At 38.5% G+C, this 26,719-nt stretch overlaps 16 protein-coding genes across 16 annotated transcripts; 6 read left to right on the top strand and 10 right to left on the bottom strand. All coding sequences in view use genetic code 12, as the record gives it.

Moving 5' to 3' along the window:
• Window positions 1-3,729: 3,729 nt before the first annotated feature.
• On the top strand, window positions 3,730-4,818 carry SRB1 (mannose-1-phosphate guanylyltransferase; the record flags this gene model as incomplete). The annotated part of the gene is made up of 1 exon (XM_036808700.1): window positions 3,730-4,818. The coding sequence occupies one exon, from the start codon at window positions 3,730-3,732 to the stop codon at window positions 4,816-4,818; it is 1,089 nt and encodes a 362-aa protein (XP_036665411.1).
• A 244-nt stretch (window positions 4,819-5,062) lies between these two features.
• Window positions 5,063-5,998, bottom strand: CPAR2_807870 (uncharacterized protein; the record flags this gene model as incomplete). The annotated part of the gene is made up of 1 exon (XM_036808699.1): window positions 5,063-5,998. One exon carries the CDS (start codon window positions 5,996-5,998, stop codon window positions 5,063-5,065), a length of 936 nt encoding a protein of 311 aa, XP_036665410.1.
• Window positions 5,999-6,317: 319 nt separating this feature from the next.
• On the bottom strand, window positions 6,318-8,561 carry CPAR2_807860 (uncharacterized protein; the record flags this gene model as incomplete). Its single annotated transcript, XM_036808698.1, has 2 exons — window positions 6,318-7,565; window positions 7,620-8,561. 2 exons carry the CDS (start codon window positions 8,559-8,561, stop codon window positions 6,318-6,320), a joined length of 2,190 nt encoding a protein of 729 aa, XP_036665409.1.
• A 99-nt stretch (window positions 8,562-8,660) lies between these two features.
• CPAR2_807850 (uncharacterized protein) lies at window positions 8,661-9,800 on the top strand (the record flags this gene model as incomplete). Its single annotated transcript, XM_036808697.1, has 1 exon — window positions 8,661-9,800. The coding sequence occupies one exon, from the start codon at window positions 8,661-8,663 to the stop codon at window positions 9,798-9,800; it is 1,140 nt and encodes a 379-aa protein (XP_036665408.1).
• A 22-nt stretch (window positions 9,801-9,822) lies between these two features.
• On the bottom strand, window positions 9,823-10,089 carry TIM8 (protein transporter; the record flags this gene model as incomplete). Its single annotated transcript, XM_036808696.1, has 1 exon — window positions 9,823-10,089. The coding sequence occupies one exon, from the start codon at window positions 10,087-10,089 to the stop codon at window positions 9,823-9,825; it is 267 nt and encodes an 88-aa protein (XP_036665407.1).
• Window positions 10,090-10,192: 103 nt separating this feature from the next.
• Window positions 10,193-10,924, top strand: CPAR2_807830 (uncharacterized protein; the record flags this gene model as incomplete). Its single annotated transcript, XM_036808695.1, has 1 exon — window positions 10,193-10,924. The coding sequence occupies one exon, from the start codon at window positions 10,193-10,195 to the stop codon at window positions 10,922-10,924; it is 732 nt and encodes a 243-aa protein (XP_036665406.1).
• A 743-nt stretch (window positions 10,925-11,667) lies between these two features.
• Window positions 11,668-13,980, top strand: MRR2 (Mrr2p; the record flags this gene model as incomplete). The annotated part of the gene is made up of 1 exon (XM_036808694.1): window positions 11,668-13,980. The coding sequence occupies one exon, from the start codon at window positions 11,668-11,670 to the stop codon at window positions 13,978-13,980; it is 2,313 nt and encodes a 770-aa protein (XP_036665405.1).
• Window positions 13,981-14,021: 41 nt separating this feature from the next.
• CPAR2_807810 (uncharacterized protein) lies at window positions 14,022-15,386 on the bottom strand (the record flags this gene model as incomplete). The annotated part of the gene is made up of 1 exon (XM_036808693.1): window positions 14,022-15,386. One exon carries the CDS (start codon window positions 15,384-15,386, stop codon window positions 14,022-14,024), a length of 1,365 nt encoding a protein of 454 aa, XP_036665404.1.
• Window positions 15,387-15,650: 264 nt separating this feature from the next.
• CPAR2_807800 (uncharacterized protein) lies at window positions 15,651-16,634 on the bottom strand (the record flags this gene model as incomplete). Its single annotated transcript, XM_036808692.1, has 1 exon — window positions 15,651-16,634. One exon carries the CDS (start codon window positions 16,632-16,634, stop codon window positions 15,651-15,653), a length of 984 nt encoding a protein of 327 aa, XP_036665403.1.
• A 154-nt stretch (window positions 16,635-16,788) lies between these two features.
• Window positions 16,789-18,588, top strand: KRS1 (lysine--tRNA ligase; the record flags this gene model as incomplete). Its single annotated transcript, XM_036808691.1, has 1 exon — window positions 16,789-18,588. One exon carries the CDS (start codon window positions 16,789-16,791, stop codon window positions 18,586-18,588), a length of 1,800 nt encoding a protein of 599 aa, XP_036665402.1.
• Window positions 18,589-18,645: 57 nt separating this feature from the next.
• Window positions 18,646-19,557, bottom strand: CPAR2_807780 (tRNA methyltransferase; the record flags this gene model as incomplete). The annotated part of the gene is made up of 1 exon (XM_036808689.1): window positions 18,646-19,557. The coding sequence occupies one exon, from the start codon at window positions 19,555-19,557 to the stop codon at window positions 18,646-18,648; it is 912 nt and encodes a 303-aa protein (XP_036665401.1).
• Window positions 19,558-19,679: 122 nt separating this feature from the next.
• On the top strand, window positions 19,680-20,459 carry CPAR2_807770 (mitochondrial 37S ribosomal protein uS10m; the record flags this gene model as incomplete). Its single annotated transcript, XM_036808688.1, has 1 exon — window positions 19,680-20,459. The coding sequence occupies one exon, from the start codon at window positions 19,680-19,682 to the stop codon at window positions 20,457-20,459; it is 780 nt and encodes a 259-aa protein (XP_036665400.1).
• Window positions 20,460-20,507: 48 nt separating this feature from the next.
• Window positions 20,508-21,188, bottom strand: CPAR2_807760 (uncharacterized protein; the record flags this gene model as incomplete). The annotated part of the gene is made up of 2 exons (XM_036808687.1): window positions 20,508-21,118; window positions 21,173-21,188. The coding sequence occupies 2 exons, from the start codon at window positions 21,186-21,188 to the stop codon at window positions 20,508-20,510; spliced, it is 627 nt and encodes a 208-aa protein (XP_036665399.1).
• A 183-nt stretch (window positions 21,189-21,371) lies between these two features.
• On the bottom strand, window positions 21,372-22,487 carry CPAR2_807750 (uncharacterized protein; the record flags this gene model as incomplete). Its single annotated transcript, XM_036808686.1, has 1 exon — window positions 21,372-22,487. The coding sequence occupies one exon, from the start codon at window positions 22,485-22,487 to the stop codon at window positions 21,372-21,374; it is 1,116 nt and encodes a 371-aa protein (XP_036665398.1).
• A 612-nt stretch (window positions 22,488-23,099) lies between these two features.
• CPAR2_807740 (FAD-binding oxidoreductase) lies at window positions 23,100-24,698 on the bottom strand (the record flags this gene model as incomplete). Its single annotated transcript, XM_036808685.1, has 1 exon — window positions 23,100-24,698. One exon carries the CDS (start codon window positions 24,696-24,698, stop codon window positions 23,100-23,102), a length of 1,599 nt encoding a protein of 532 aa, XP_036665397.1.
• A 265-nt stretch (window positions 24,699-24,963) lies between these two features.
• CPAR2_807730 (FAD-binding oxidoreductase) lies at window positions 24,964-26,562 on the bottom strand (the record flags this gene model as incomplete). The annotated part of the gene is made up of 1 exon (XM_036808684.1): window positions 24,964-26,562. The coding sequence occupies one exon, from the start codon at window positions 26,560-26,562 to the stop codon at window positions 24,964-24,966; it is 1,599 nt and encodes a 532-aa protein (XP_036665396.1).
• Window positions 26,563-26,719: the final 157 nt, after the last annotated feature.

The following is a 26,719-nucleotide window of genomic DNA, read 5'->3' as shown; positions in this document are numbered from 1 at the left end:
AATGGAATTTAACATCGTCTACATTCAACAATAGAGAACTCAATTATTTTCAATGTTACGCCTATTGTTTGAATATAACGAAATGTACTTACTTGATCACGCGAGTAAGGCGCTTGAAAAGAAAGAGCTGTGGCTTCCTTACTACCACGATCTGGCTTTCATACACAGTACACTGAACAAGTTGGACCAAATGTCTTTTTCGCTAAGGGGATATATAAGTGCGCATTTTTTGGTTGCAAAAAATTTATCCGGCGAAATATTAACTCCGCTTTAAAATGGAAAACTCACCGCTAAAACTTTTTGTTCGTTCATCCACAACTTTACTTCACTTGACAGATAAGATAGCAAAATGAGAATCCTACAAAGAGGTACCAAAAGTATATTTGAAAACAACGCAAAAATGTACAAGTCGCTGTCACTATCCGATTTTGGCAACTGCCGCTAAAAAGAAGAGACAAAGGACCAACTAATTACTGAGTTCAATGCTATTGTTTTCAGCTCTACTCACGGCACAAAAATTGTGGATACTTGACACAATCGTTGCAATCAACAAAGTCTACACCTACGCTTTTGTCATGAATAGTTCCTTATCCCCCTTCAAAGTTTTGCCCGTTTTTTTTTTTACCAGAATTGTGTAAACGGCACCCAAGCCAAGCCTTATCTGATGATGAAGAAGGGGGCAAGACGATCAACGGGTAAAAGCACAAGTACTGATATTCAGGGATTACATAAGTTCAAAGAACATCAGTGGTCAAACTTTTCTCGCTAAATCGAACTGGACTTTTTTTATCTCCTTTAGCGGAAAATGAGAAAATACCGCTAATAGGAACCCGCCTCGAAAGATATATGGCAACACAATTCATTCTACTGTGGCGCTCCAGTTGATTGTTATTTTGCTAAATTAATGATTGACAAGAGTTTATTTCACGTGCAATGTACTAGCGTGTAGGAAAACAATGGGGGGAAAAGCTAATATGATGACGCATTTTAATTGCCAATTTCATTGAATGTGTCTTGAATTTAGTGCTCTTGGATTTGTGTAATTATGTCAAAAATTAATGGAGATCTATTTTTAGCGCAAATATGGACCAACAGGGAAATCTCTTCTTAACAAAATTACTTGAGATGTAGTATTTTTCACTTCAATATTTTAGCTACAATATGAGTTTCAGTAGAGTACAAAAGCTTACTCATTATGAAGAAATTACGTGCTTGCAACTTTTTAGTATTCCTTTCTTTTTTGCGCAAGTATTGAAGTAAAAATTTGTCTAATAACCAAAAGATTGTTTGTATGATAGAAAAAACTGTCAATACACTTGCTTTTATACATGTGAATTTGACGCTATATACGCTCGTCCTGGAATATGCATACTGTCTACCGAAAGTGCAATAGTTTTTTATCGCCACAAACAAGTCCCCTTGCCCAAACGGAATAACTCATTCACTTTGAATTAGACGAAATGCTGCATATTGTCATTACATTGACGAAGACAAGGCAATGACACTGTTTGGAAACACTTTTTTTACATTCTATTCAATGTCTCCGGAGGCTCGTGTATAAAGCTGTTAACTGGCTTCCCATTATGAATATAGCAACATAAACTGCGGAATTGGTAAACCTTAGAAGCTTATATACCATCACAGTTTTTAAATTTTCCTCGTAAAAAGAATGTTGATTTACCTAGTTTCAAATCTCGGAGTTGTGTGATCCACCATCTATTAGATCTCTAGATCTGGTTCGCCTGGAGTACAAAAAACTTCGTTTTAGAGTTCAAATTCTGAAATCTTGTTTACAAATTTTCAGACGTATCTTTGTGTGGCAAGATCACAAAGAATAAAACAAGGAAAGCGTAACTGATGCAAGCTAGACTGAGAAGATCAGCTTAATCTCACATTGTTGTTTTAGCCGGATCTGATGAGCACGTTTACTGAATTATTCAAAAGAGGGGCGGTATTGTGGTATGTATAGAAAGTATTTAGACGCGTCGAATATCAAAATGAGAATGGGTGCTGATATTTTGCGACTCATCAGAGTTCTCCAAAAGGATCTTCGTATTGATACCCACGTACAGTGTTCTACCCTTCGCAATGCGCAATGCTTCCCAGATGATATTATCATCACAATGACTTTCCTTGCCCGTTGTTCATTTACGGAATGTAATATTTTTTTTTGTGCAGATCGGATTAACTTCCTTAAAACTTTAAAATCTTCAATATGTTTATATGCAGTATGTAAGATTTTGTGTACAAAGCTACTCTTTAACCAGCACATTCAAGTTGGAAAGTACGAATGAGGAAGTTTGTACCAGATATGTGCATGTATGTAAATGTGTGTGCCTTGAAATCAGGTGGTGGGGAACAAACAATAAGAGAGAGCGGGCGTCTAAGGAGGTGAGAGTTACTCGTCCCCCCGAGAGATGTGCTGAAAGAATAGGGGTTGCATCAGTCACTGAATCAGTTCATTCTCTTTCTCCGCCGTAGTTATGAATATATCGAATGACAAATTGATTGGCATTAGGGAAGGCGGGGATAAATTTATAAGACATACCGGTACAATAAGTATGGCAAGGAGTAAAGAGTGTATGGGGCTGGTTGGTTGTGAGAGGGGGATTGGGTGTTGATCTTTGTTTTAGTTTCTTTTTTTCCTTTTCTGATAATTTTTCTCATGACCAGCAGCAAAGCTGAAATAAATTTTGTAAGATTTGGTTGGCGAAGTGAAGTGAAGCCACTTTCCAATCAAGGTTGAATATAGCTACTATATTAATATACATAGACTCATGTACCACACGTGTGCTTCTCTTTTTCCTTTTTTATTTTATATTTTTTTTTTTGTACAGTGTATGGGCTCATTCACACTATGAGAAAGATGACACGTATTCAGAAAAAAAGTTAGTGCTGCAACACAAAATACACTCTGCCCAAGTAGAAAACAAAAAAGCGCCTTCTGGCTAAGGTTGGAAATGTTTTGTAGGTCAAAATACACTACCTTTTTTCTTCTTTAGATCACACAAAAATAAATGTACCACTATTACTACCACTACTACTATTAATAAAACAATAACAATAAATAAACAATATACAAAACAAACCATACAAAAGACAAAACACGTTATGTTACGTTATGTTACGTTAGGTTACTTTAGGTTACGTTAGGTTACACTCTATACACCTCATTTGAGGCGTATTGAAGTTACCAATGATTGAAACAAAGGCTAGTACCGTCTTAGCTTCCCACACCTCGTACTTGCAACCCACTCTCTATATTCATTTAGCCTTCCTTTATTTTTCTTCTCTTTTTGGAATATCGTTGAAATCTAGTAACAGTAGATCTCGATCTGTATAAGAAACGTGTATATCTCTGTGTGTTTGTATAGTGATACAAGTCCTGTATATATTGGATCTTTTAGTCTCTATGCTTTGTGGCTGTTGTTGTTGGTGTTGTTGTTGGTTTGTACGTGTTTTTGGTTATAGTAAACTACGTGTACGTGTACTACTTCGTTTTGTGTGTCCCCTGAAAATTAAAAAAAAAAAAAAAATTTCAACACTTTCTTCCGTATATAGTGGGAAGAAAAAAACCACCGATCGATTTCATCCTTTCTTTCTTCTTCTTCTGCTTCTTCTTCTTTTCCTCTTTGACCTCTATCGAGTCTAAGTATACTAACCCTACCTTTTTGATTATATCAATAACACACTCATTTATATTATAAAAAACACACACACACACACACAATGAAAGGATTGATTTTAGTTGGAGGTTACGGTACCAGATTGAGACCATTGACTTTAACATTACCAAAACCATTGGTTGAATTTGGTAATAGACCCATGATTTTACATCAAATTGAAGCTTTGGCTGCTGCTGGTGTTACTGATATCGTATTGGCTGTCAATTACAGACCAGAAGTTATGGTTTCCACTTTGAAGAAATACGAAGAAGAATATGGTGTATCCATTACTTTTAGTGTTGAAGAAGAACCATTGGGTACTGCTGGTCCTTTGAAATTGGCGGAAAAAGTATTGAAGAAGGATAATTCCCCATTTTTCGTTCTAAACAGTGATGTTATTTGTGAATATCCATTCAAGGAATTGGCTGATTTCCACAAAGCTCATGGTGCAGCTGGTACTATTGTTGCTACCAAAGTTGACGAACCAAGTAAATATGGTGTTATTGTTCATGACAGAGATACCCCCAATTTAATTGACAGATTTGTCGAAAAACCAGTTGAATTTGTTGGTAATAGAATTAATGCTGGTTTATACATTTTGAACCCATCAGTTATCGATTTAATTGAAATGAAACCAACCTCAATTGAAAAGGAAACTTTCCCCATCCTTGTTGAACAAAAACAATTGTATTCATTTGACTTGGAAGGATTTTGGATGGATGTTGGTCAACCAAAAGATTTCCTTAGTGGAACCTGTTTATACTTGACTTCATTGTCGAAAAAACATCCAGAAAGATTATCAACTGAAAAATTTGTTAAAGATGGTAACGTTCTTATCGACCCCACTGCCAAGATTCACCCAAGTGCATTGATTGGTCCAAATGTTGTTATTGGACCTAATGTCATTGTTGGTGAAGGTGCCAGAATCAAGAGATCAGTACTCTTGGCCAACTCAAAAGTTAATGATCATGCTTGGGTTAACTCAACCATTGTTGGATGGAACTCAAGAATTGGTAAATGGGCCAGAACTGATGGTGTTACTGTATTGGGAGATGATGTTGAAGTTAAAAATGAAATTTACGTTAATGGTGCCAAAGTCTTGCCACACAAGTCCATTTCAGCTAACGTTGAACAAGAATCAATCATTATGTAGAATTGGAAACAAAGAGTTTTAGATGAGTTAATTTTTTTTTTCCAAGGGACAGTGTATACATACGTACATACAAAACACGGACTATCCTATCAGATTGATGAGATGCAGTAAATGATACAAAATCTGCTTTGTACCAAACTGTAATGTAATACATATCCACTAAAGCAAATCTATTTTCTACTAAATTGTATATATGATTAGTCCCAGTGAAAGAAGCAAATGTTTTCAAACTACGCTTTTCCTCTTAACTTTTACCATTTCCATAATGATCCAACATGGCACTAATTCCGGCAGTACAACTCTTCCTCAAGGACTCACTCAATGGCTTAGTAGAACTAAGATACTTCCACATCAAAGTCTTTCCAATCAATGGATTAGTCACCACCCCCATCTTTTTAACTTCACCCAGCTTCTGATTGACATAACATATACCCAACCCACCGTTGGGCAACATCTCCAATACCAAAACATCATTCTTGGGTACTGACCCTCTATATCCCGAAAAAACACCACGTAATTCATCTAAACCTTGGTTCAATTGTTGTTTCAAATCAGCATTGTTATAACCTGATAATATACTCTTGATTAATCCATCTTTCATATGATTGAAATCAGTGTTTCTAACTGGCGACAACCTCGCTAAAAAGCGAACGCCATTATCTAATAAATCATAAGCCACTTGGTCCGATTCTGAAGGATTATCTATAATGGCTTTCGCAACACCAACAGCATTGTCATCATCGGGCAAAATGGGATTATTGATGGCGAATTGCTTAAGAATGTCGATGGATTTAGGGATATCCTTTTGAGCAACATAAATTCCAATTCCATAGACTTTGAACGATATAAATGTCACTGATCGGACTCCGTGACCAACTAATTCAAATGGTTCAGAAGAAAATTCAGCCTTGGGGATCACGGTGGGGAAGGATGATATGGAGTTGTCAACGTCTATTTCATTGGTATATGTAGCAAATGGCTTTCGAATGGGGTCATCGCCTTCAATCGCGGAGGTTGCTGGTGGCTGCTGTTGTGGTTGGGTATCCAAGTGGATGATGTTACTGTTGCTACCTTGATTGTGTGTTTGAAATTGGTTCAATTGGTAGTGTATGGCATAAGCAGATACGGCTAATGCAGGCACGTATCTTACCGGCTTGAGTCTTAAAAAGGATCTAAACATATTATGTGTTGTTGGGAAGAAGAAAAAGGGGGCCGTATGTGCTTGAGAAAAAACAGGTGATGATGATTACTTTGATTGCGAAGTTGGTAACCGGGGAAAAGTGTGGAAAGAGCGAGACTTTAATTTTTGCGACCGATTGCTACCATTTCTAAAATCGCGCATCCATGCATGCATTGCAAGGGTGTGTACTTACAAGTATAAGCTAGAGTAGAGCAAAACAGCCGTATCCACTAAGAAGTGCAAAAGAGATCAACGCCACCATTTCTGATGTAATTGACTTTATAAAGAAAACAAACTATCCATTGCCTTCTCTCTTTCTTCACAATTTTGATATCTCTTCACTAACCGATTTCTCACTCATCAAAGTCAACCCGCTAGCCAGTTGTGCCTTATATATACATTCCCATTTCATCCATACTTGCTCACACGACTTTATTTCACAATTTAGCCAATTCCCATCCACACTGTTGGCCAATTTTGCCGCCAAATACCCCACCATTGTATCACCAGCACCAGTCACATTGACGACTGAAAGATTCTTATTTTGAGCTGGAATGTCAAAGTACTCCACCACCACCCCCAATTTGCTATCAACATCATTGACGATTGTTGCTGTGGGTTTATACTGTGATGTCGTGGGGATACTTTTTAAGTCCTTGTGGTTTGTCACCAAACTGAACAACATGACTCCACGTTGACCCAATTTGACCAAAAGGTTTTGGAAAAATGGTAATAGATGAAAACATTGTTGAAACACCCCTTTTGCAAACAATTCAGCATCAAGTTTGATCAATTTGTCCCTCATTGACGCATTGATGTTCATTGCATCAAGTATGGGGAACCAATGATCAAGGTCAAACTGTCCGCTTTTTTCCAAAGATTCATACATGGTGTTTAGCTCTTCAATTGTTGGTGTCACTAGCTTTACTACATTGTGCGGGAACGTGGCCAATTTCATTCCAGCCAACCTCTTGGCTTTGATGTATGATGTAGGTTCAATAATGAAATCTGGACCGTTTCCCGTTTCGCTTTGGAAACGTTCAATTATGTTACTTATTGACTCTGTTGATAAATTGCAATCCAAAAGAACAAGTCGCGGTTGCACTTGGTCAATCTCATCAATGACTTGGCTCAGGAAATCAGGTTCTTCTATAATGGACATATCAGCACAAGCTACAATCAAATCACCCTTGGCATCATGTATACACGAGTACTGGGCGCTGGTTCCTGAACCTCTAGTAAACCTGGTGTCTACAACCCTTTGCTTTGCAATTTGATGAATTATTGTTTCAGCAGCAAAGTCGTTTCCAATACGAGTTAAAAACTTGGTAGATTTAGAAACATAACTGCTTGCTAGTGCCATGTTATACCCAACCCCACCTATGGAGTTGGAGATTTTGCCAATGTTTGAATCTTTGAGTTTTGTTGGAGTAATGATTGTACCAATTGTGTCTAATGCAACTGATCCCACAACCAATAAGTCAATATCCTCATCAACTTTGTTTGCTATTACTGGTTGATGAGCTACATCTCCATGCAGTTCAGTGCTGTCCTTGGACGAGCTCACCTAAATATACAGTCAGTATGTCTGTTCTCTATTTTAGCTCTTCCTTCAACATACCAACTTGTGATACCCCAATGCAATTTGTGCCGCAGCTCGAGCATTATTCTTTACTAAACTGATATTGCAATCAACGGATTTCCCCATTGTCTTTTGGGCAATTTCACTAAGCAAAAATGGCGTCAACTGCTTACCGGAAATACCTTGTAGTTTAGCTTTTTCATTTGCTCGATCAATAATCTCATTTATGAATCCAGAGTCCAAAGCAGTAGCTTTCGGTGGTGGTATGCAAAACACATTCCCCGATTGTAAACCCATCAAGCTTTGACTATGCACGATTTCCGCTGCATTGGCAAAAGTATCAAATGCAAACGGCGAAGCAACGGAGGACTCTCGACAATAAAATCCCGGTATTTTCAACTCCGGAACTGGTTTCTTGTCCTCGTTATACGTGCTAACAAACACTCCTTGAGTTTCCAAAAACTCCAATGTCCTGTCAATATCCAAAATTGATTTAGGTCCAGCACAAATCACACTGACTGGAGTACGTCCCAACTCCGTCAAATCGGCCGATATATCCATTGAAAATTGTCCCGGTGTATCCCTATGCACACCACCTAATCCACCAGTTGCAAAAAACTTTATACCTGCCAAATGTGATAAAATCATTGTCAGGGCAATTGTTGTTCCACCATTCAACTTATTGGCCATTACGTATCCAATATCACGACGTGACACTTTTGTAATCAAATGTCGAGGAGATTCAGCAAATTGTTGAATTTGTGATGTGGACAACCCAACGTGAGGTACTCCATTGATGAATGCACAAGTTGCTGGTGTCACTTTGTAATCTCGTAAAATCTCTTCTACAGATTTAGCCATTTCGAGATTTTGAGGATAAGGGAGACCATGTGAGATGATGGTTGACTCAAGTGAGACTATCGGTTTCTTGAGATTGAGGGCATTGCGAACTTCTTTGGACAATTGGATAGCATTTCTCATTTTGTAGTAACACACTCATCTCGAGAGTAACTATTTTGGATTTTTCCAGATTTCCCAATTTTCTTATTCTCCGTTTCTCTTATTGCATCAAAGTCTATCATGAAGATTGAAGAGATACCAGACACAAGGGATATAGACTATGGGAAAATACTACGAAATTTGCAGAATATACCACAACCCCCAGAGAACTATCACCAAGATTTAATGAATCTCGAAACATCAACGCTTTGGAATTTAGATGTTGTACGGGCAATATCATTACATGCAAATCCCAACTTAACATGGTGCTCAGATGCCAATGCACAAATTGTTGAGTCAATTGTGCATAAGAGAAAATTTGATGAGTATCTTCACAGCTTTATTCAAGACGACTTTTGTACAAGGTTGAAAAAGATAGAGAAAATGGCGCAATGGGGTAAAGGTAAACAGCTGGCTTTAAAGCCTCGTCTTTCTTTCCAAGAGCAAAACTTTGACGCAATCCCTTTAGCTCAGGCATGGTTTTTGATAGAAGTGACAAAGAATGGGGATAAAGAAGTATGCAAGTTGATCTTATTGCTCATCATTGACACTTTACAATTTGACATCCCTGCCAAAATTCAAGCTTGTAAATTGCTAACACATTTGAAAATCGACAACACACCATCCATAATGAATTTAATAGCTCCCTTGCGACAAAATTTGGCCAAATGCTTGCATCACGTACCGAGTATAACCGCAGAGATAGATTCACTTCTGTTGTTGTCTGTGGCGTATCCATGCATCTACAGACTTGATAGTGAATATGGCACCGATTTGAATTTCATTGAAACAATTGCAACAATCTTGTCTTCTATAACCCATGTTATAAAATACCCAAAGCTAGCAACGTTTCTCCTAGATCAGCTAAGAATTTGCATCAGCCACATTGGCATTAGTACCCTAATAAGCATTTCTAAAGTATTTTACACATTGAATCAGATTATCACAAATATTGGGATTTTGGAACAACTGCCGTCAATTATACTGCATGCATTGGATGTGGAAAATGATATCCTACAACTTGAATCACCGATGGTGTATTCATTCGTCTATGATCTTATGGGAGCATACTACATCCTTAGAGTAAGAGTCGAGACGTATAATATTGAAGGATTGCACAACAGCATATTACGAAACATCTTTTCATTGAAAAAGTTGGCTATATCATGCGATAAACTGTCTGATTTCGAAGATATACAGGATTCTATAAACAAGATTTAAATAATAAACGTAAGGACAACCTCTATTTCCCTTGTAAAGATTCAACAACTTTGATATTCGTGTCCAAAAATCTATTTAAACAGTTTACCAAACACTGTTCTTCTTTGCTATCCAAAGTTGGTGAGGTTAAAGGCTTGTCTTTGTTGCACTTCTTAAAGCACATATCAGTGAAGCTATGTATCGATGATTGGACTTTTGACTTTGATTGTTCAGCTTCGATGAATTGCATCATCTCTTTTCTGCTTTCTGGATCAAGATTTTGAAGTGCTGATGGGGAAATACTCGACATGTTGGTGATGAAGCTTGATGTAGATGGTTTATTTCACTTGCGAAATATCAAACTTTTTCTCTTTTTCCTTTTTTTTTTTTTTGGTTTCTTCTTTATTGCACCAATGGATAAGCTCATTGAAGTGTTGAATCGACAGCCACTGAAGAATGAATTAGACGAAGCGTATATCAATCGACTAACTAAAGACATTGAACGTGTTCAATGTCACATCCAGCAGGCAGAAAAAGCAATAAATTCTTTCGATAAAGATTTAGCTAAGTCATGCTCCCTAGAGAAACGAATCATAGCCTTGTATGCCACTTATGGCAATATTCCATACATCCCTGACAAAAATGACACCATTGCAACAGCAGTTACTTCAGTTATACTTGAAGAGATGATTGAAGAGAAGCGTAAAGAGATATCACAAGCGAGTGAGGATGATCCAAGTGTGGAATTTGATTTCACTAAAAATATTGAGGAATTGAAGAATCAAAAACAAGAACGACTACAAGAAATCAAAGAGTTGAGTGAGTTGATCGATAAAGGGTTCACATCGCCATTGACCTCGAAATGGATAGAGTCATTGGAGCTACGAAAGGCACTTTTTAACTACTTAAAGAAAGTTTTGATCAAATACCTTGCCATCTCTGATCGTACCTCAGGTTCCGTCAACAACAAGGATCAAGTGAAAGAGACGGTTCGCACCTTGACCAGCTTTTTTGACAGTTTATTGACTTCAGAGTGGGTTCGTGTTCCCGACAACGTTGGCATAATCATTAGCATTTTAGCTCGAGATGGTGTAGTAATTATCAAGAACGAACAAGCGAAGTTGAAGGGCTTCTACGATATCTAACACACCATAGTCACTAAAAGCTATAACAGTAGTAGTCTTGTAGTTTTTTGGTTATAATGCTATGATTGTTGTAAGTCCTCGGTGTTTGAGGGTTTTGACATATTTTTTTGCGGAGATTGCCATTAGATCCGCGATTAATCTCCGCAACAAGCATGAAAGCAAATAGTCTGCATGGGCTGCTCGATAAAAACAATCACACAAGTGGTAGCCATATGTACTGGGAATAAGTCTGCGAAAGCTTTGTCACAGTTTCCAAGCTCGTTGGTAAGAACTAACGTTCTCTCTTCCAACTCTCTTGATGTTGGGTGGATTGAACTTTTAGTCTTTGAAACAAACAAAAATCACCTAATTCCGTTTTCAACACAGAGAGAAAATTAAACCGAACAAAAAAAAAATAATAGAAAAACAATCACTCCGTATACAAAGTGAAATAGTCACAACAATTAAGAACTTCATTTACCACATTCTGGTTTCCCCCTTTTTTTTTTACAACCACAGCCATGCAAACAAGAAACAGACAGGTGTTAAGCTGCGACAGGTGTCGTAGAAGAAAGATCAAATGCGACAGGGAACTGCCTTGTAAAACTTGCAGTCGACTCAAGAAAAATTGTCTGTACACTTTAGCAACGGAATCACAACTTGCGGCAAAGTCCAAATCTCGACAAAGAAGTGCAGGTGCTGCGGGAACCTTTGAAATACCACAAGTGAAGTCGGACTTTGGACAAGTTGGATCTTGGGTAGAAATGAGATCAGCAGGTTATGAAACACCAGGAAAAGTGCAGAACAACTCTGTCAGCAGCTCGAATACCTCCCCATTAGCCCAGCTGTACCGAAATGGATCCCCAGCTAGTTCGGAGTTAAGTGAAGTTGATGCTCTTAGAAATAGGATCCAAGAATTGGAGACCCAATTAAAGGCTGAGCAATTATCCAAATGGAGTAGACCAAATGCCATTGCATTAACAACTTGGCCAAGAGGATCTAACCCGGCACCAGGTCAAACGAATTTCAATTACAGTTTTACCAATGGTGAGCCATTGCCTTTGTCAAACAGACCATTTCCGTATATGCTTTTGATGAGACGTGATGGGGGTTCTAAATTGTTGTTTAATTTATTTGCACGAGATGGCGAAAAAGATGGTCATTTGCTAACCTCGTCTATTTTGCTTTGTGAACTTGATTCTGTTAAATCTGCAGAGATCAAAGAAAAGTCACGATTGGTTCTTGGTGATTATCATATTCCACGATCAGGAGAAGAAACTACAAACACAGAAGAATTGAAAAAGAAGTTGGCATTGAATCATTACGGATTGCAATTCACTGGGCCGGACGTGGACTTGAGGGATCCCATAGCTTGTTATTTTAGCTTGATTCCTCCTGCGTGGGTGTGTAAGAAGTTGCTCGATATGTACTTTAAAAAGTTGTACTTATTCATGCCAATTATTGATGAGCAAGACTTTAGGGCAGCATTGAGCAGAATTTTGGGACCTCAAATTAATGATGATTATATCAACACCTTCCCCAACGTGGATTCGTCTGACGACTTGGCAACTTTGGTGATATATTTGATTATACTTAGGTCGACTTATTTGTCTTTATGGGACTTGAATGGGAAAAGTCCGTCGACCCTTAGTCAGCACCCCGTGACATATGATGCCGTGAGAGCAGCAGAGACAATCATGAAGGAGTTTGATTTGACTTGCCGACAAAGCTTGACGGTGGTACAAGCAGGGCTAATGTTTCGATTCTACGCCATTGTTGCACCAGAAGCATTCTTTACCGGGAGTGCCGCCCAAGTGAAACTGGGTCCTATTATTCAACTTTGTTATGCCCTTGGATTAAACAGAGATCCATCTTGTTTTGATGGTCAATCACCCAAGATGCAAAACTTGCGTCGAAAAATATGGCACTTTGTGGCTCGAACGGAACTCGCTTGTTCGGCAATTTTCGGAACAGTGTTATCGACCGATGTGCATACATACGACTGTCCATTACCAGAATTTCTGGCTGATGCTGCCAACTGTTTTGATCTCAAATTAGAACAGGCAATCATTGACTCATTTCGGTGTGGCAACGATGTTTACTTATTGTGCAGAAAATTGGTGGACTATCATTTGATCGCAAGTGATATGTTCCCGGTAGAGCTGGTGATTAGGTTGCTCGAGAATTTGGAGACTGTGATAATCAAAACGTGTGGCAATGTGAAACCATTATTCAATGAGCCACTTGTTGGTTTCATGGGTGTTTTCAAGATGCAAGTTTACCTGGAGATGAAGCTTTTCATGGCTTACACGTATTATTGTCTACACTTGTACTATGAGAGCCAAGAGAATCATCTTTTGCTGTCAAAGTATTTTCTTAAAACGACAACTATCTTGCTACAAGATTTGGGCGATTTGAATACATACATTTTCCTGAGTGTCAATTCAAGTAGCAATGTGTTGCTAGTGGCTAAATTGACCGAGTTTTACTTGCATTTAACCTTGATGGTATTTACCGGTATCCGATTGAGATTGAAATGCTATATGAAATTGAAATTTGCCAATTCAGAAAAGGAAGATAAAGATCTCGAATATGAAATACTCGACAAATTAGAGAATCAATTGAAAATGTATACACATGCTCAAGGGGTCAAACTTGGTGAATTAGCAAAGAAATATAGGTACTCGCTAATGTTAAGGGGAGTCCACATGATAACTATAAAATTGTGTGACCAATTCCAGTACTTGTATGAAGCCAATGATGCTCAATCGATTAGAGAAGCAGCTATAAAGTTGCCACTAGAAGTATTGCAGAAATTTAGTCAAAAGCTTGACGTCTACCAATTGGCAAAGACTGGCGAGTTATTTGACTTTAGCGATGAAGGTTTGATTGTTGAAATGAATAGGCGAAATCTTTGGGACCAATTGAAAACAATTGAAACCGAAGAGACGGTTACTAGCACATGGATTGAGAAGACGAAGAAATTCAACAAATTTGCTGAGGATATGAAGCTTGGATTGAGTTACAACCTCGGGTTTGATTTGCCCGTTATTGGGCCAAATTTATTTTCAAATTGAAAAAAAAAATTCTATTGCCTTTTATACGATTCTATTCAACATCACTGGCCTCTTTTGCGCCATATTCTATAAGCCACCAACACCAAAATGCAACTTACAAACAATGAAAGCGATGTAGCCTTGAAATATATTTGTAATCTCTCTGTCTCGTTTCCCATTTTACCGGCATCGGCAACTTTACCGTAGAATAATGAAAACATAATGGACCCAATTGCCGGTGCAACCATAAATGACCCCCAAGTGGATCCCATAATATCAATTCCCCAAACTGATGCAACTAAAGTGGGGTAAATCGTAAACATGCCTCCGTATGAGATACCATTTAAAACGACATTGTTAAACCACTGGCCACCGATACCACACACCACTGAAACCATTAGAAGTGGTACTGAGCTGTAACCTTTAATATCCAACAAGTCACTCAAACCACCAAATGCTAGCCTTGCAATTGTTGATGACGTTGCCAACACGCTAACCTTGTCTGAAAGGTTGGACTTTGATTTTATTGGTTCTAATATGGCAACAATAGAGCTTAAGTTGTTTTGATAACTTTCTAAAGGACCAATGTTCATGATAAGTGAAACGAGGAGTACCCACGAGGATAAATCTTTCAAAAACGATATAAACCTTTTCCTATGGTTTGGTGGATCTATGGATCTTGTTGATCGTTGAGGCGTCAAATCGTCATTCAACAATGGAGTCCTATCATCAACATCGATTTCATTAACGTCGAAAATCACATCTTGCTCCACAAGGACAATTGAACTGGATATAAAACTCAACACCCCAATTATCGCATACAACCATGCAAAAAATCGAAACACTTTTACTAAATCCAACATTTCTGAATCCAATTTATAAATCATTTTGAAGTAGTTTAGCTTGAGCAATTGTGAGCCAAGCAATGCACTAAGTCCATAACAAGTCACGGGTAAGGAAATAGCTAACCCTTTATGCTTGGGAAAAATCTTTGCACAAGTTAACAAGCTCGAAAAATACAATGACGAAGTAGCTAGCCCAATAAAACAAAATGAGCCACAGTATAATGCTAATTTATTGCATCCCGTTTGCACCAAGTAGCTATTAAAGGCATAACTGGGGACGAAGAACCATACTGATAAAAATGATAGAATCGAAGGTCCATAACAATCTGATAAGTAGCCTAATGCAGGAAGACACAAGTACATCCCACCAGCTGACAATGACGCAATCCAATTTATCTCAAGATACGAAAGTCCAAGTACATTGTGGAAAGATGGACCAAATAATGTAAATAGTAAAATTGATCCTGATACAAGACAAGAAAATAACGCAACCACAAATGCAGCTATTCGTAAGTGAGTGATTGAGATGTGTTGAGACAAGTACGACTTAATCAGGTATGAAACATTTTGGACCCACTTCATTTGGAAAAGTGGTGTGCTTAGGTTTGTTTGTAGAGAAGCTGCAATGGAAGCATCAAATATCTCTCATATGCAAGCTGAGTCAATCAAAGAAAAAAATTCGACACTGACAGAAGTGGTTTATATGCAGTCTCTTTCCAAAACCATACCTTGTTTCCACGGGGCACGAGTCATTGATCCCCCCCCCCCCATGGTCCCACAAGAGGTATCTACATTTCCATACAATCTCCTCTAATACATCATTTCTTAAATAGCAATACGAACCTCCTATGAAGTCAATTTTCTATTAATAGCAAAACTCTTTTGCAATTTTTCATCACATTTCTTCAAAATATCATCAGCCAATACATCAATCGAATGACTATAAAGCATGTTGTTGAGTCTTGATGGTTCAACTGGTAATTTAAATTGTGATTTCCATTCATCGGTATCCAACTCCTTCTCCCCATTCTTTGCTCTTTCCAAATTTTCATATTTTCTTTGTTGTTTCCATTGTTGAATTTTACCTTGCTCTTTTGAATATTGCCTTTGGTAGTAGTTGAAGTTGTTTTGGTCATAGTTGAATGAATCTACTTGCCCGTATAACGATTCCAACAAGTGAGCGGTTGAATTGGAGTTTGATAACAAGTTGACAACATTGTAATCGGATTCAGTTATTGATGCTGGCTTAGATGACGCCAAATATAAATCGACAAGAGCTTGGTTCTGTACATCAAGCTCCAATTCATCGAATAGATTCAAATATGATATCTTGTTCTTTTCCAAGTCTCTTGATCTCCATTTACCATCAACATAAGCATTCATAAATCCATTGGATAACCTGAGTGCTTTCAAATTTATTTCTTGACCAATACTAGACATATCATGAATCAAGATGAAAATGTTTGGATTTTGTAATTGTTGTTGCGCCAAGGCTTCAACCAATTGACTTGTTACAAAACTACCAGAAACTGTTGACTGGAACCAACCTTGAAATTCGACTCCATAACCCAATTTTTTATAATTCTCCAACAAGTCCTTTTGGTATTGACTTCCACTTTTCGATTTGAACGACCCACCTTCGTATTGATCTGGATAAGGAAATGGGAATGCATGAGTTATATCAACAGTTTTTTCATCTTCAAACCCCAACAACGCGCCAGAAAAGATGGAAGGGTAGTGTTCGGATGTGTGCCTAAGCAACGACAACAATACCGAGGAAGATAATGTGACAGTACTCACAGTAGGTGGGGTGTACTTATTTGATGGCATGACTGAATGGTGGAATATACTACTTTCTTATCAATTTGTTTTCAGTTGAAAAAAAAAATTTTTCACTCAAAGATGGAACAGAAGAAAAAAACCGAAATTTATTAGCAGATATACTCATTTCTACTGTAAGAAGAAACCCCTGCCTTATATCATTATGTCTGAAGTTGATAAAGTTGCTGAGCAAGTGCAAAAGACATACTTGGATGATGTCACTGGTGAACAAGTTTCCAAAACCGAGTTGAAAAAGAGACAAAAACAAAGAGCTATTGAGGCTAGAAAAGCTCAAAAAGCACCCTCTGCTCAAGATACTAAAGCTGCTGGAGGTGCAAAGTCATCTAAAAAGAAAAATGAGTTTGCTGACTTAAACCCCAACCAATTCCACGAAATTAGATCTCGTCAAATTGAAGAATTGAGAGAAAAGAACAATGCCGATCCTTCTGCATTCAATCCTTACCCTCATAAGTTTGAAGTCACTAAAAGGTTGCACGATTTTGTCAAAGAGTATAGTCACTTGAAAAGAGGTGAATCGTTAAAAGACATTACTCTTCAAGTTACTGGTAGAATCATGACCAAAAGAGAATCGGGTTCAAAATTAAAATTTTACGTTTTGAAAGGTGATGGAGTTGAAATACAAGTCATGGCTCAAGCTCAAGATGCTGATTCACCAGAAGCCTTTGAAGAAATGCACGATATTTTGAAAAGAGGTGACATCATTGGTGTTACTGGTTATCCTGGAAGAACCACTCCAGCTAAAGGTGGTGAAGGAGAATTGTCAGTTTTCGCTCAAAAAGTTCAGTTATTAACACCATGCTTGCACATGTTGCCAACTGAACATTATGGATTCAAAGATCAAGAAGCCAGGTACAGAAAACGTTACTTGGATTTAATTATGAATGATTCAAGTAGGGAAAGATTTAGAGTTAGATCAAAAATCATTCAATACATTAGAAAGTTTTTGGATGCTCGTGACTTCGTTGAAGTTGAGACACCAATTTTGAATGTTATTGCTGGTGGTGCCACTGCTAAGCCATTCACTACTCATCATAATGATTTGAATATGGAAATGTTTATGAGAATTGCTCCAGAATTGTTTTTAAAGGAATTGGTTGTTGGTGGTATGGATAGAGTTTATGAAATTGGAAGACAATTTAGAAACGAAGGTATTGATATGACTCATAACCCGGAATTTACCACTTGTGAATTTTATCAAGCTTATGCTGATGTGTATGATTTGATGGACATGACTGAGATGATGTTTTCAGAAATGGTTAAGGAAATCACTGGTGATTACAAAATCACGTATCACCCCGATGGCCCTGAAGGAGAAGCCATGACTTTGGATTTTTCAAGGCCATGGAAGAGAGTTAATATGATTGAAGAGTTGGAGAAAGTTTACAATGTCAAATTCCCCACTGGTGATCAATTACACACTGCTGAAACTGGTGAATTTTTGAAAAAAGTCTTGAAAGACAACAACTTGGAGTGTTCACCACCATTGACTAACGCAAGAATGTTGGACAAATTGGTTGGTGAATTGGAAGATGCATCAATCAATCCAACTTTTATCTTTGGACATCCACAAATGATGTCCCCCTTGGCTAAAAAGGATAGAAAAATCCCCGGGTTATGTGAAAGATTCGAAGTGTTTGTTGCCACCAAGGAAATTTGCAATGCATACACCGAGTTGAATGATCCATTTGATCAAAGAGCTAGATTCGAAGAGCAAGCTAGACAAAAGGCTCAAGGTGATGACGAAGCGCAAATGATTGATGAGACTTTCTGTAATGCCTTAGAGTATGGTTTGCCTCCAACTGCTGGTTGGGGTTGTGGTATTGATCGTTTAGCCATGTTTTTAACTGATTCGAATACCATTAGAGAAGTTTTGTTGTTCCCGACTTTGAAACCAGATGCCTTAGTTTTGAAAGGAGAGGAGCCATTAAAGAATGATGATTAGTAAATATATATATAGTTTTATCTAAATAGAGGAAAGATAGATAAGAATCGCTCTGTATTACCTCCTCGTTAACTTACCATCTCGTTTCATTTCGAGTGCCTTTTTGTATGGCGGTGCAGTTGGTCTTTGAACAGGATCTAAAGTTACAAAATCCAGATCCAATGAGTAGGTGGCATCTGAATCAATATCATTGACGTCGCCACATGCCACAAACTCCACAACCAACCTCTCGTCGTCCTCTTTATTGTCAAACACATCGTCGTTATGCTTTATTCCAGCGCCTTCGAAAAACTCATCCGTCAGTTGGTTTACATCCAATTTGGGTGTCCAGTTCGGTATAGGTTTGTATCCTAGACATACAATAAACGCCTCCAAACTGGTACCCCTCGAACTACGAGGTTTGGCACAATACACCTTTGTGAAAAATTTCAGCAATTGCTTATACATCAAATCAATATCCTTACCACGGAATATCTTGGCAACAAAGGATCCACCTGGTTTTAGGATACATGTAGTTAGTTGAAACGCTGCCCATACAAGTTGGTGTTGCACATATTCATCCAAATCATGCATTCCTGTAACATCTGGAGCACCATCACTGCATACAAAATCAGCCAACCCCTCGTCATCACCGTTACCACCGTCATCATCATTGAAACAGTCCATGATTTGTTGCAATGTTTTTGGGTGGGTTATATCCGCCTGTAAAGTAGTCACATGGTCTATTGGAGTCATTGGTTGTAAATCAACAGCAACAATCCTCGCATCTGGATTAGATCCTAGCTTATGACTAAGCACTTGAGACCAAGACCCTGGTGCTGCACAAAGATCAACGACTCGAGTGATGTTATTTAGTAGGTGGAATTGTTGGTCTAACTGGAGTAGTTTGTAAGCAGATCTTGCTCTGTAGCCATCTTCTTTCGCTCGTCGGTAATACAAGTCTCGTTTATCTTTGCTTGTTTTCCCCATCGTGCTGGTGATATCTCTTTGCAAACTCTCTGCAAACTCTTTGCAATCAATTCGCTACGGGACTACCACAAGAGATTGAAGAGAAGGAAAAAAAAATTTCTATTGTTCCAAGCTTAAACCAAATGAAAATTTTCCAACTGGCTACAACACCACCAGTTAAACCTCTCATGTTGCAACCATACAGGCTACAGGGTAGCATACGATCATTCTCCAAAAGAGCCTTTTTACTGCAAAAGTTTCTCACTCCAAATGAAGTAGTTTCTAAAGCCAAACAAGAACAACTTGAAAATCAACAATTTCAATCACAATTGCGTCAAGATCAATTACCATATATACCAAGGACGTTTAGTTCACACACCACTTTCCAAGAAAACAACAAACGTCCCATCCCTCTCAATGTTGAGTTATTACAATACAAACCATTGAGATTGTCCCAGACTCATGGCGATGAAGTAGCTACGTTGACATTACGTGGATACAATGACGATGACTTGATTCGTATGGGTGAATTTGCATTACGAGCAGCTTATTACTTGGGTATTCCCATGTCGAAATTGGCCTCTCTCAAGACTGAAAAGAGATTGTATACCGTGATTAAGTCGCCATTTGCCCAAGCAAAGACGAAACAAAATTTCCATCGAACCACGTATAACAAGCAGTTGATTGCTTATGATGCTAATCCAGAAGTTGTTGATTTGTGGTTGAGTTATGTTAACAAGTACAAGTTGCAAACTGTTGATATGAAGGCTACGGTTGTAGCGAGAGAAGGTTTGAATTATAATGAAGAAGTGGCTAATTTGGATGACTTTGAATTTCCTCAAGCCTATGAAGGATTGGAGGATCCAGTTGCTCAAAAAGTGAAGGAGTTGTTACAATCAGATGAATTTAAGAAAACTTTATAATCGTTTACATATCTTGTATATAGGTGTAGCTTTATTTTGACAAATCGTCTATCCATAAACATCCCACCCATCTTCTGCCTCTTCTTCTGAATCCTCTTCTTTAGCTTTCCTAATCTCTTCTTCAATCCGTTTTCTTCTATTTTCTTCCACTTCCAAAACATTAGTTCTACACATGGGACAAGTTGAATTTGTCATTAACCAGGGTCCAATACATTCCAAGTCAAAATAATGTTTGGAATTTTTGACACCACAAGGTAATTTAACAATCAATGGATACTTGTCCTCTTTAAACTTATTTGTACATATGGGGCAAAATTCATCATCTAATAATTGAGAAACAGGCACTCGTTCCAAAGTGTCCAAGAAATCCAGATTGACACCTTGTTGTTTAGGATTTGAGTCCAATATATTCAACAACGAGTCAGCAATTTCAGAGTGTTCCAAAGTCCTCAATTGATTCAATGCCGCAGATAATGATTCAAGCGATGTAGCTGACTCGGTGAAGCGGTCATCCAAGGAGGGCGTAGCAACAACGGCAGTGGGATCGGGATTCGTTCGATGTGAGTGGATAAATGAATCAATGATTCCGCTTAATGTGTCATGATTCCTACCTCGTCGTTGCGTATCTTGCGGTTGTGTACGCGTGATGTTGTGTTCCTCTGGTCTAAGGGGTTAGTACAAGGATTATTGGATGAGAATATTGCTTTACGTACCTTCGTAAGTAGACATCCTTAATGTCGCCAAATTGAGCCGAATCAAAGAGATCTGTCAAACTGGGGTAGTATTTTTTTTTTTTTTTTTTGACGGCAAAATTCATACCGAAGTGCCAATTACGAGGGAACAAGATTTGACCACGACACTTCGAAGATTGCAACTACTGTTGCGAGCGTGTTCATACATTAATATACTGCACTAACTATAAACATCCTTTGCCGAAACCATTCGTTCGTTCAATGACCTCTTACTATATGATTCTCCACCTCTATCCAATAAGCCATCTTCTATATCCTCCTCCTCTTCCAGTGCTTCTTCTTTCAAATCACTGTGATTTGGATGATAGTGCGTAAAATAGTCAACATGTTTGACAGTGTTTGTATTACTCAAGAACAACGGTGTCATGGGCGGATCCTCGATCGGCGTTTGCACGGGGTTTAGCACGGGGGAATCATCACCCGTTGCTACTTTATTGGTCGACCCCCTTCTTGTTTTATGTACAAAATATTGTGGCTGGAAATGCAGATGCTGCTGCAGCAGCTGTAGCAGTACCGTTTGACTATTGGCTTGAATTCTACTCATATTGGTGCTTGGTGTTGGAGGCGTTTGTGCAGATAACCAAAAGCGAGAAGGAGAGCCACCCAAAGAAACGGGATCTAAATTTGGTGAGCTAGGTATGGTTCCGGGAATCGATAACAGCATATTAGTGTTGTAATTGGACTGCATCGCAAATGGTTGAAAGCCTACAACCTCGGGTGAACTTCGGCTTGAAACTTGAGATTGTTGTGAATGGTGTTGTTGAAATGGTGGTGACGTAGTGGCTGCTCTTTGATATGGTTGTAATCTTTGTAAATTCGAATACGACGTGGTACGTGATGTTTTCGTCATCGATAAGGACAGTTGTTGTTGTTGCTGCTGTTGTTGTTGCTGCGACTGCTCATTACTCCTCGGCGGTACATCTTGATTCAACGAAAGCAATGAAATGGTTGATGATGACGGTATTAGCTTCCCATCTAGATCTTTCCCCACTGAGCTGGCCAAAAGTTGTGGCTCTGGATGTTCTATATATTGTAAATTGTTTGCGTCCTCTTCGCTTATGACTTCATTTATGCATAATATGGGATGCTCTTGTGACATCGACTGGTATTTCTGTACGTGATGCTGGTGATGAGGAAAAGTTTCTGTTTGTTGCTGTTGTTGTTGTTGCTGGTGTTGTTGTTGTGATATACTAGTGGCGGTAGTGCTATTCTCCCCCGCTAGACCTTTTGAAAGTAACGATCGCCTTTGCTGATGAGCGTTAGTGTGACTATTCATGATGGTATATTGTCTGAGTGATATGAGTGTCTATATATGCATGTATCTTGTTAGAATCCTGCAGATGCATATAACTAAGTTGAGTTTTTGTTGAGAAAAGTTGAAAAAAAAAAAACGTAAATGAGATTATTGTTGTTACACCTTATGCTTCTTTAATGATAAGAAAAAATTTTTATGTTCTTTTCTTGCAACATATATTAGAGATAACACTTCTACTGGAAATTTGACTACATTCATACAAAACTCTTATTCACTGATCAGATGTGAATTCGAATATGAATCGAAAGCTAGCAGTACAACTCTTGTCTGAATACAATTGTCATTCTTATCTCGCCTAGTGGGAGTAAGGGAGGTCATGTTTAAATAATCGGTTGTTGATGAAATAGGAGTAACTACGATAACCAGGTTTATATGCAGTATGATAAATGCTACCAGTCACATTACGGTGGAATTGTTTTGAGCTCAACAACAACAACAACAACAATGGTCCATGAGTCATGAGTCATAAGCATTTACAGATGCTTTAATCATACATACACAGCTAAACATATCTATAACATTAACAATGGGGAGTATTTCCCCAACAAATATTTCTAAGCAAATGCATTTCCTTTAATGCTTTCCTCTATCATTAGGATCTATTTTAAACACTTTATCAGGATTCAAAATCCTATTTGGATCCAAGGCCATTTTAATCTTTCTCATCATATCAATAGTATTCTCCCCCAATTCCAATTGCAAAAAATAACGCTTTGAATTGCCAATCCCATGTTCACCAGTAGCTGTCCCATCATTAGCTATACCCAATTCAACCATCTTATTAACCATTTTCTCAGCTTCATCGTCTTGGCCATCGCGGTAAAAGATACTGGCATGGAAATTACCATCGCCCGCATGAGCAACTATAGTAGATTGGAAGGGAGAATCTTTAATCCAACTGTTAATGATCGTCAAGACATGCGATAATTGAGATAACGGAACCGCTATATCAGTCGGCCACATTTTCACATCTTCATCAATTTCACTACGACTCCAGTTGGTCATGGCGTATAGAGCGTTCTTTCTAGCTGAAAATAACTCTTCTTGTTCTTGCTTGTTTTTGGCAAATTTGAAATTGGATGCATCATTTTCTTTGGTGATGGATTGAAGCACTTTGACACTTTCTTTAACAACTGTGTCATTAATTCCACCGAGCTTGAAGAAAATTGTGGGTGCTTCTAGCATTGGTTTGCTAGTGTATTCGCCGTAGTTCAAACAATGAATCATATTTGCATCTAGCAACTCAATGGCACTAGGCTGTATTCCCAGACGAAACACTTGTGCTACGGTATTTGTGGCATGTGATATCAGCGGGAACTGTACAACAACAACCGTTTCACTTTTCGGTTTGGGATACACTTTAACCACTGCTTCAGTAACAATGCCTAATGTACCTTCACTGCCAACAAACAAACTGGTTAGATTGTATCCCGCTGATGTCTTTCTCGGTCTTCGACGAGTCTTGACTACTGTACCGTCAGCAAGTACTGCAGTCACAGAGATGACATTTGCAGACATTGCTCCATATCGCGATGCGTTGATACCAGACGCATTTGTGGCAATCATCCCCGAGATCAATCCCAGTGGTCCACAATCGGTGCCAAACATTAACCCATATGGTTCCAAGTCCTCGTTGAGTTTTTGCCAATTGACTCCACACTGGACAACCACATCCAAATCATTATCATTGATAGCCAAGACCTTGTTCATTTTGGAAGTATCTACAACGACACCATGACGAGTGGAGTGAAAGTTCCCCTCGATACTAGTACCTCCAGAAAATGGAACCACGGGTATACGTTCACGATTGCAGATTTTTAGTACTTGCGATACTTGCTCGGTGGAAGTTGGATAAATTACATATTGAGGAACTTCTTCCTTCAATGGTTTGTGTGTTGTAAACTCATTACTTGTATGATGATCAATAACAGGTTTAGAACTGAGAACTTCGATACCAAGATCAACTATTTCAGGCATAATTGAAGAAATGTTAGTGCAGTATCTTGGTGAATCAAGTGATTTCAATTTCGTGGTTGACGAATTGGGGAACAAATCAAGTGGTGGGTTAGTCAGCACTTTGTACTGACCATATTTGTATGCACCGTATGATACAACGGCAGTACTGGCAAACCCAAACAAGATTGGTTTCAAAGACAATCTTCTCCAAGACATGACTCAGTGTCCGCTTGACAAATGGTTGGGGAAATACGTCAATTTTATTAAACATTGTGCCGAAGTTGTGAAATTTTTTTGACATACAGGATCACGAGTGCATTCCTAAATAAGTAATAATTGCGCGCTTACCCCAAAGTTTGTCACGTGGAACTGCGCAAAAGAGTAATCCCAGATGTGACTACTGTCTCAACTTCAGTTTATTCAAAATGTCTATTACTAGTCTATAAATATGAGTTGCAGGAAAACAAAAACGATACCTTCCTCAATACTCACCTCCATCAGTAGGGTCAATTTTGAAAATCTTGTCAGGATTCAAAATTCTATTTGGATCCAAGGCCATTTTAATCTTTCTCATCATATCAATCGTATCCTCACCCAACTCCAATTGTAGGAACCTTCGTTTAGCATTGCCGATCCCATGTTCACCAGTGGCAGTTCCATCATTATCAATCCCCAATTGAATCATATTGTTAACAATTGCTTCAACTTCTGCTCTTTGACCCTTTTTATAGAAAATATCAGCGTGGAAATTGCCATCACCTGCATGAGCCAAAATTATTGATTCAAAGGGAGATTTTTTGATCCAGTCGTTAATTTTATCCAAGACGTGTGATAAGCGAGAAAGAGGAACTGCGATATCAGTGACCCAGATTCTTACATCTTCATCAATTTCATTACGACCCCAATTGATCATGGCATAAAATGCATTTTTCCTGGCTGCAAATAACTCTTCTTGTTCTTGTTTATTTCTAGCAAATTTGAAATTGGATGCTTGATTGGTTTGCGTTATGGTTTTGAGGATTTTGACACTTTCATTGACAACTGTGTCATTAATTCCACCGAGCTTGAAGAAAATTGTGGGTGCTTCCAACATTGGTTCACTGGTGAAATCACCATAGTTTAAACAATGCATCATATCTGCATCTAGCAACTCAATGGCACTAGGCTGTATTCCCAGACGAAACACTTGTGCTACGGTATTTGTGGCATGCGATATCAGTGGGAACTGTACAACAACAACCGTTTCACTTTTCGGTTTGGGATACACTTTAACCACTGCTTCAGTAACAATGCCTAATGTACCTTCACTGCCAACAAACAAACTGGTTAGATTGTATCCCGCTGATGTCTTTCTCGGTCTTCGACGAGTCTTGACTACTGTACCGTCAGCAAGTACTGCAGTCACAGAGATGACATTTGCAGACATTGCTCCATATCGCGATGCGTTGATACCAGACGCATTTGTGGCAATCATCCCCGAGATCAATCCCAGTGGTCCACAATCGGTGCCAAACATTAACCCATATGGTTCCAAGTCCTCGTTGAGTTTTTGCCAATTGACTCCACACTGGACAACCACATCCAAATCATTATCATTGATAGCCAAGACCTTGTTCATTTTGGAGGTATCAACAACAATCCCTCTCCGTGTTGAGTGGAAATGGCCCTCAAGACTTGTACCACCCGAAAATGGAACGACGGGTACAAGTTCCCTATTACAAACCTTCAATACTTGTGAAACTTCTTCAGTAGACTTGGGGTAAACGACATAAAGTGGTACTTCATTCTCCAATGGCTTATGCGTAGTAAACTCGTTGCCTGTATGATGATCAATTTCAGGTTTGCTATTGACAACTTCAATACCAAGTTTTGTAATCTCAGGAATGACACGAGATACGTCTTGGCAGTACTTTGGTGAGTCAAGACGAGTTAATTTGGTTGTTGAAGATTTGGGAAACAAGTGATGTGGTGGATTGGTCAACACTTCATATCGACCGTACTTGTAAGCAACGTATGATACTAAAGCTGTGCTAGTTATACCAGCTAATATAGGTCGCAACGGTAGTCTTTTCCAAGGCATTGAAAGAGGGTCAAATGGGAGGTTTTGATGTAATAAAATTGTAAACGAGTTTTGATAGTATATTTTATCGCTGCAAAAATTTAGCCGCGATAGCCACAATTATCATCCAATCAAAAACCGGGCTAGGCCACAAGAGAACGCCTATATTTACTACTCG

This window comes from Candida parapsilosis, contig 005807, assembly GCF_000182765.1.
Source record: "Candida parapsilosis strain CDC317 annotated contig 005807".
Classification (NCBI taxonomy): Eukaryota; Fungi; Ascomycota; class Pichiomycetes; order Serinales; family Debaryomycetaceae; genus Lodderomyces; species Lodderomyces parapsilosis.
The sequence above is the reverse complement of the archived record's forward strand: the minus strand, read 5'-3'. Positions and strand labels throughout refer to the sequence as shown.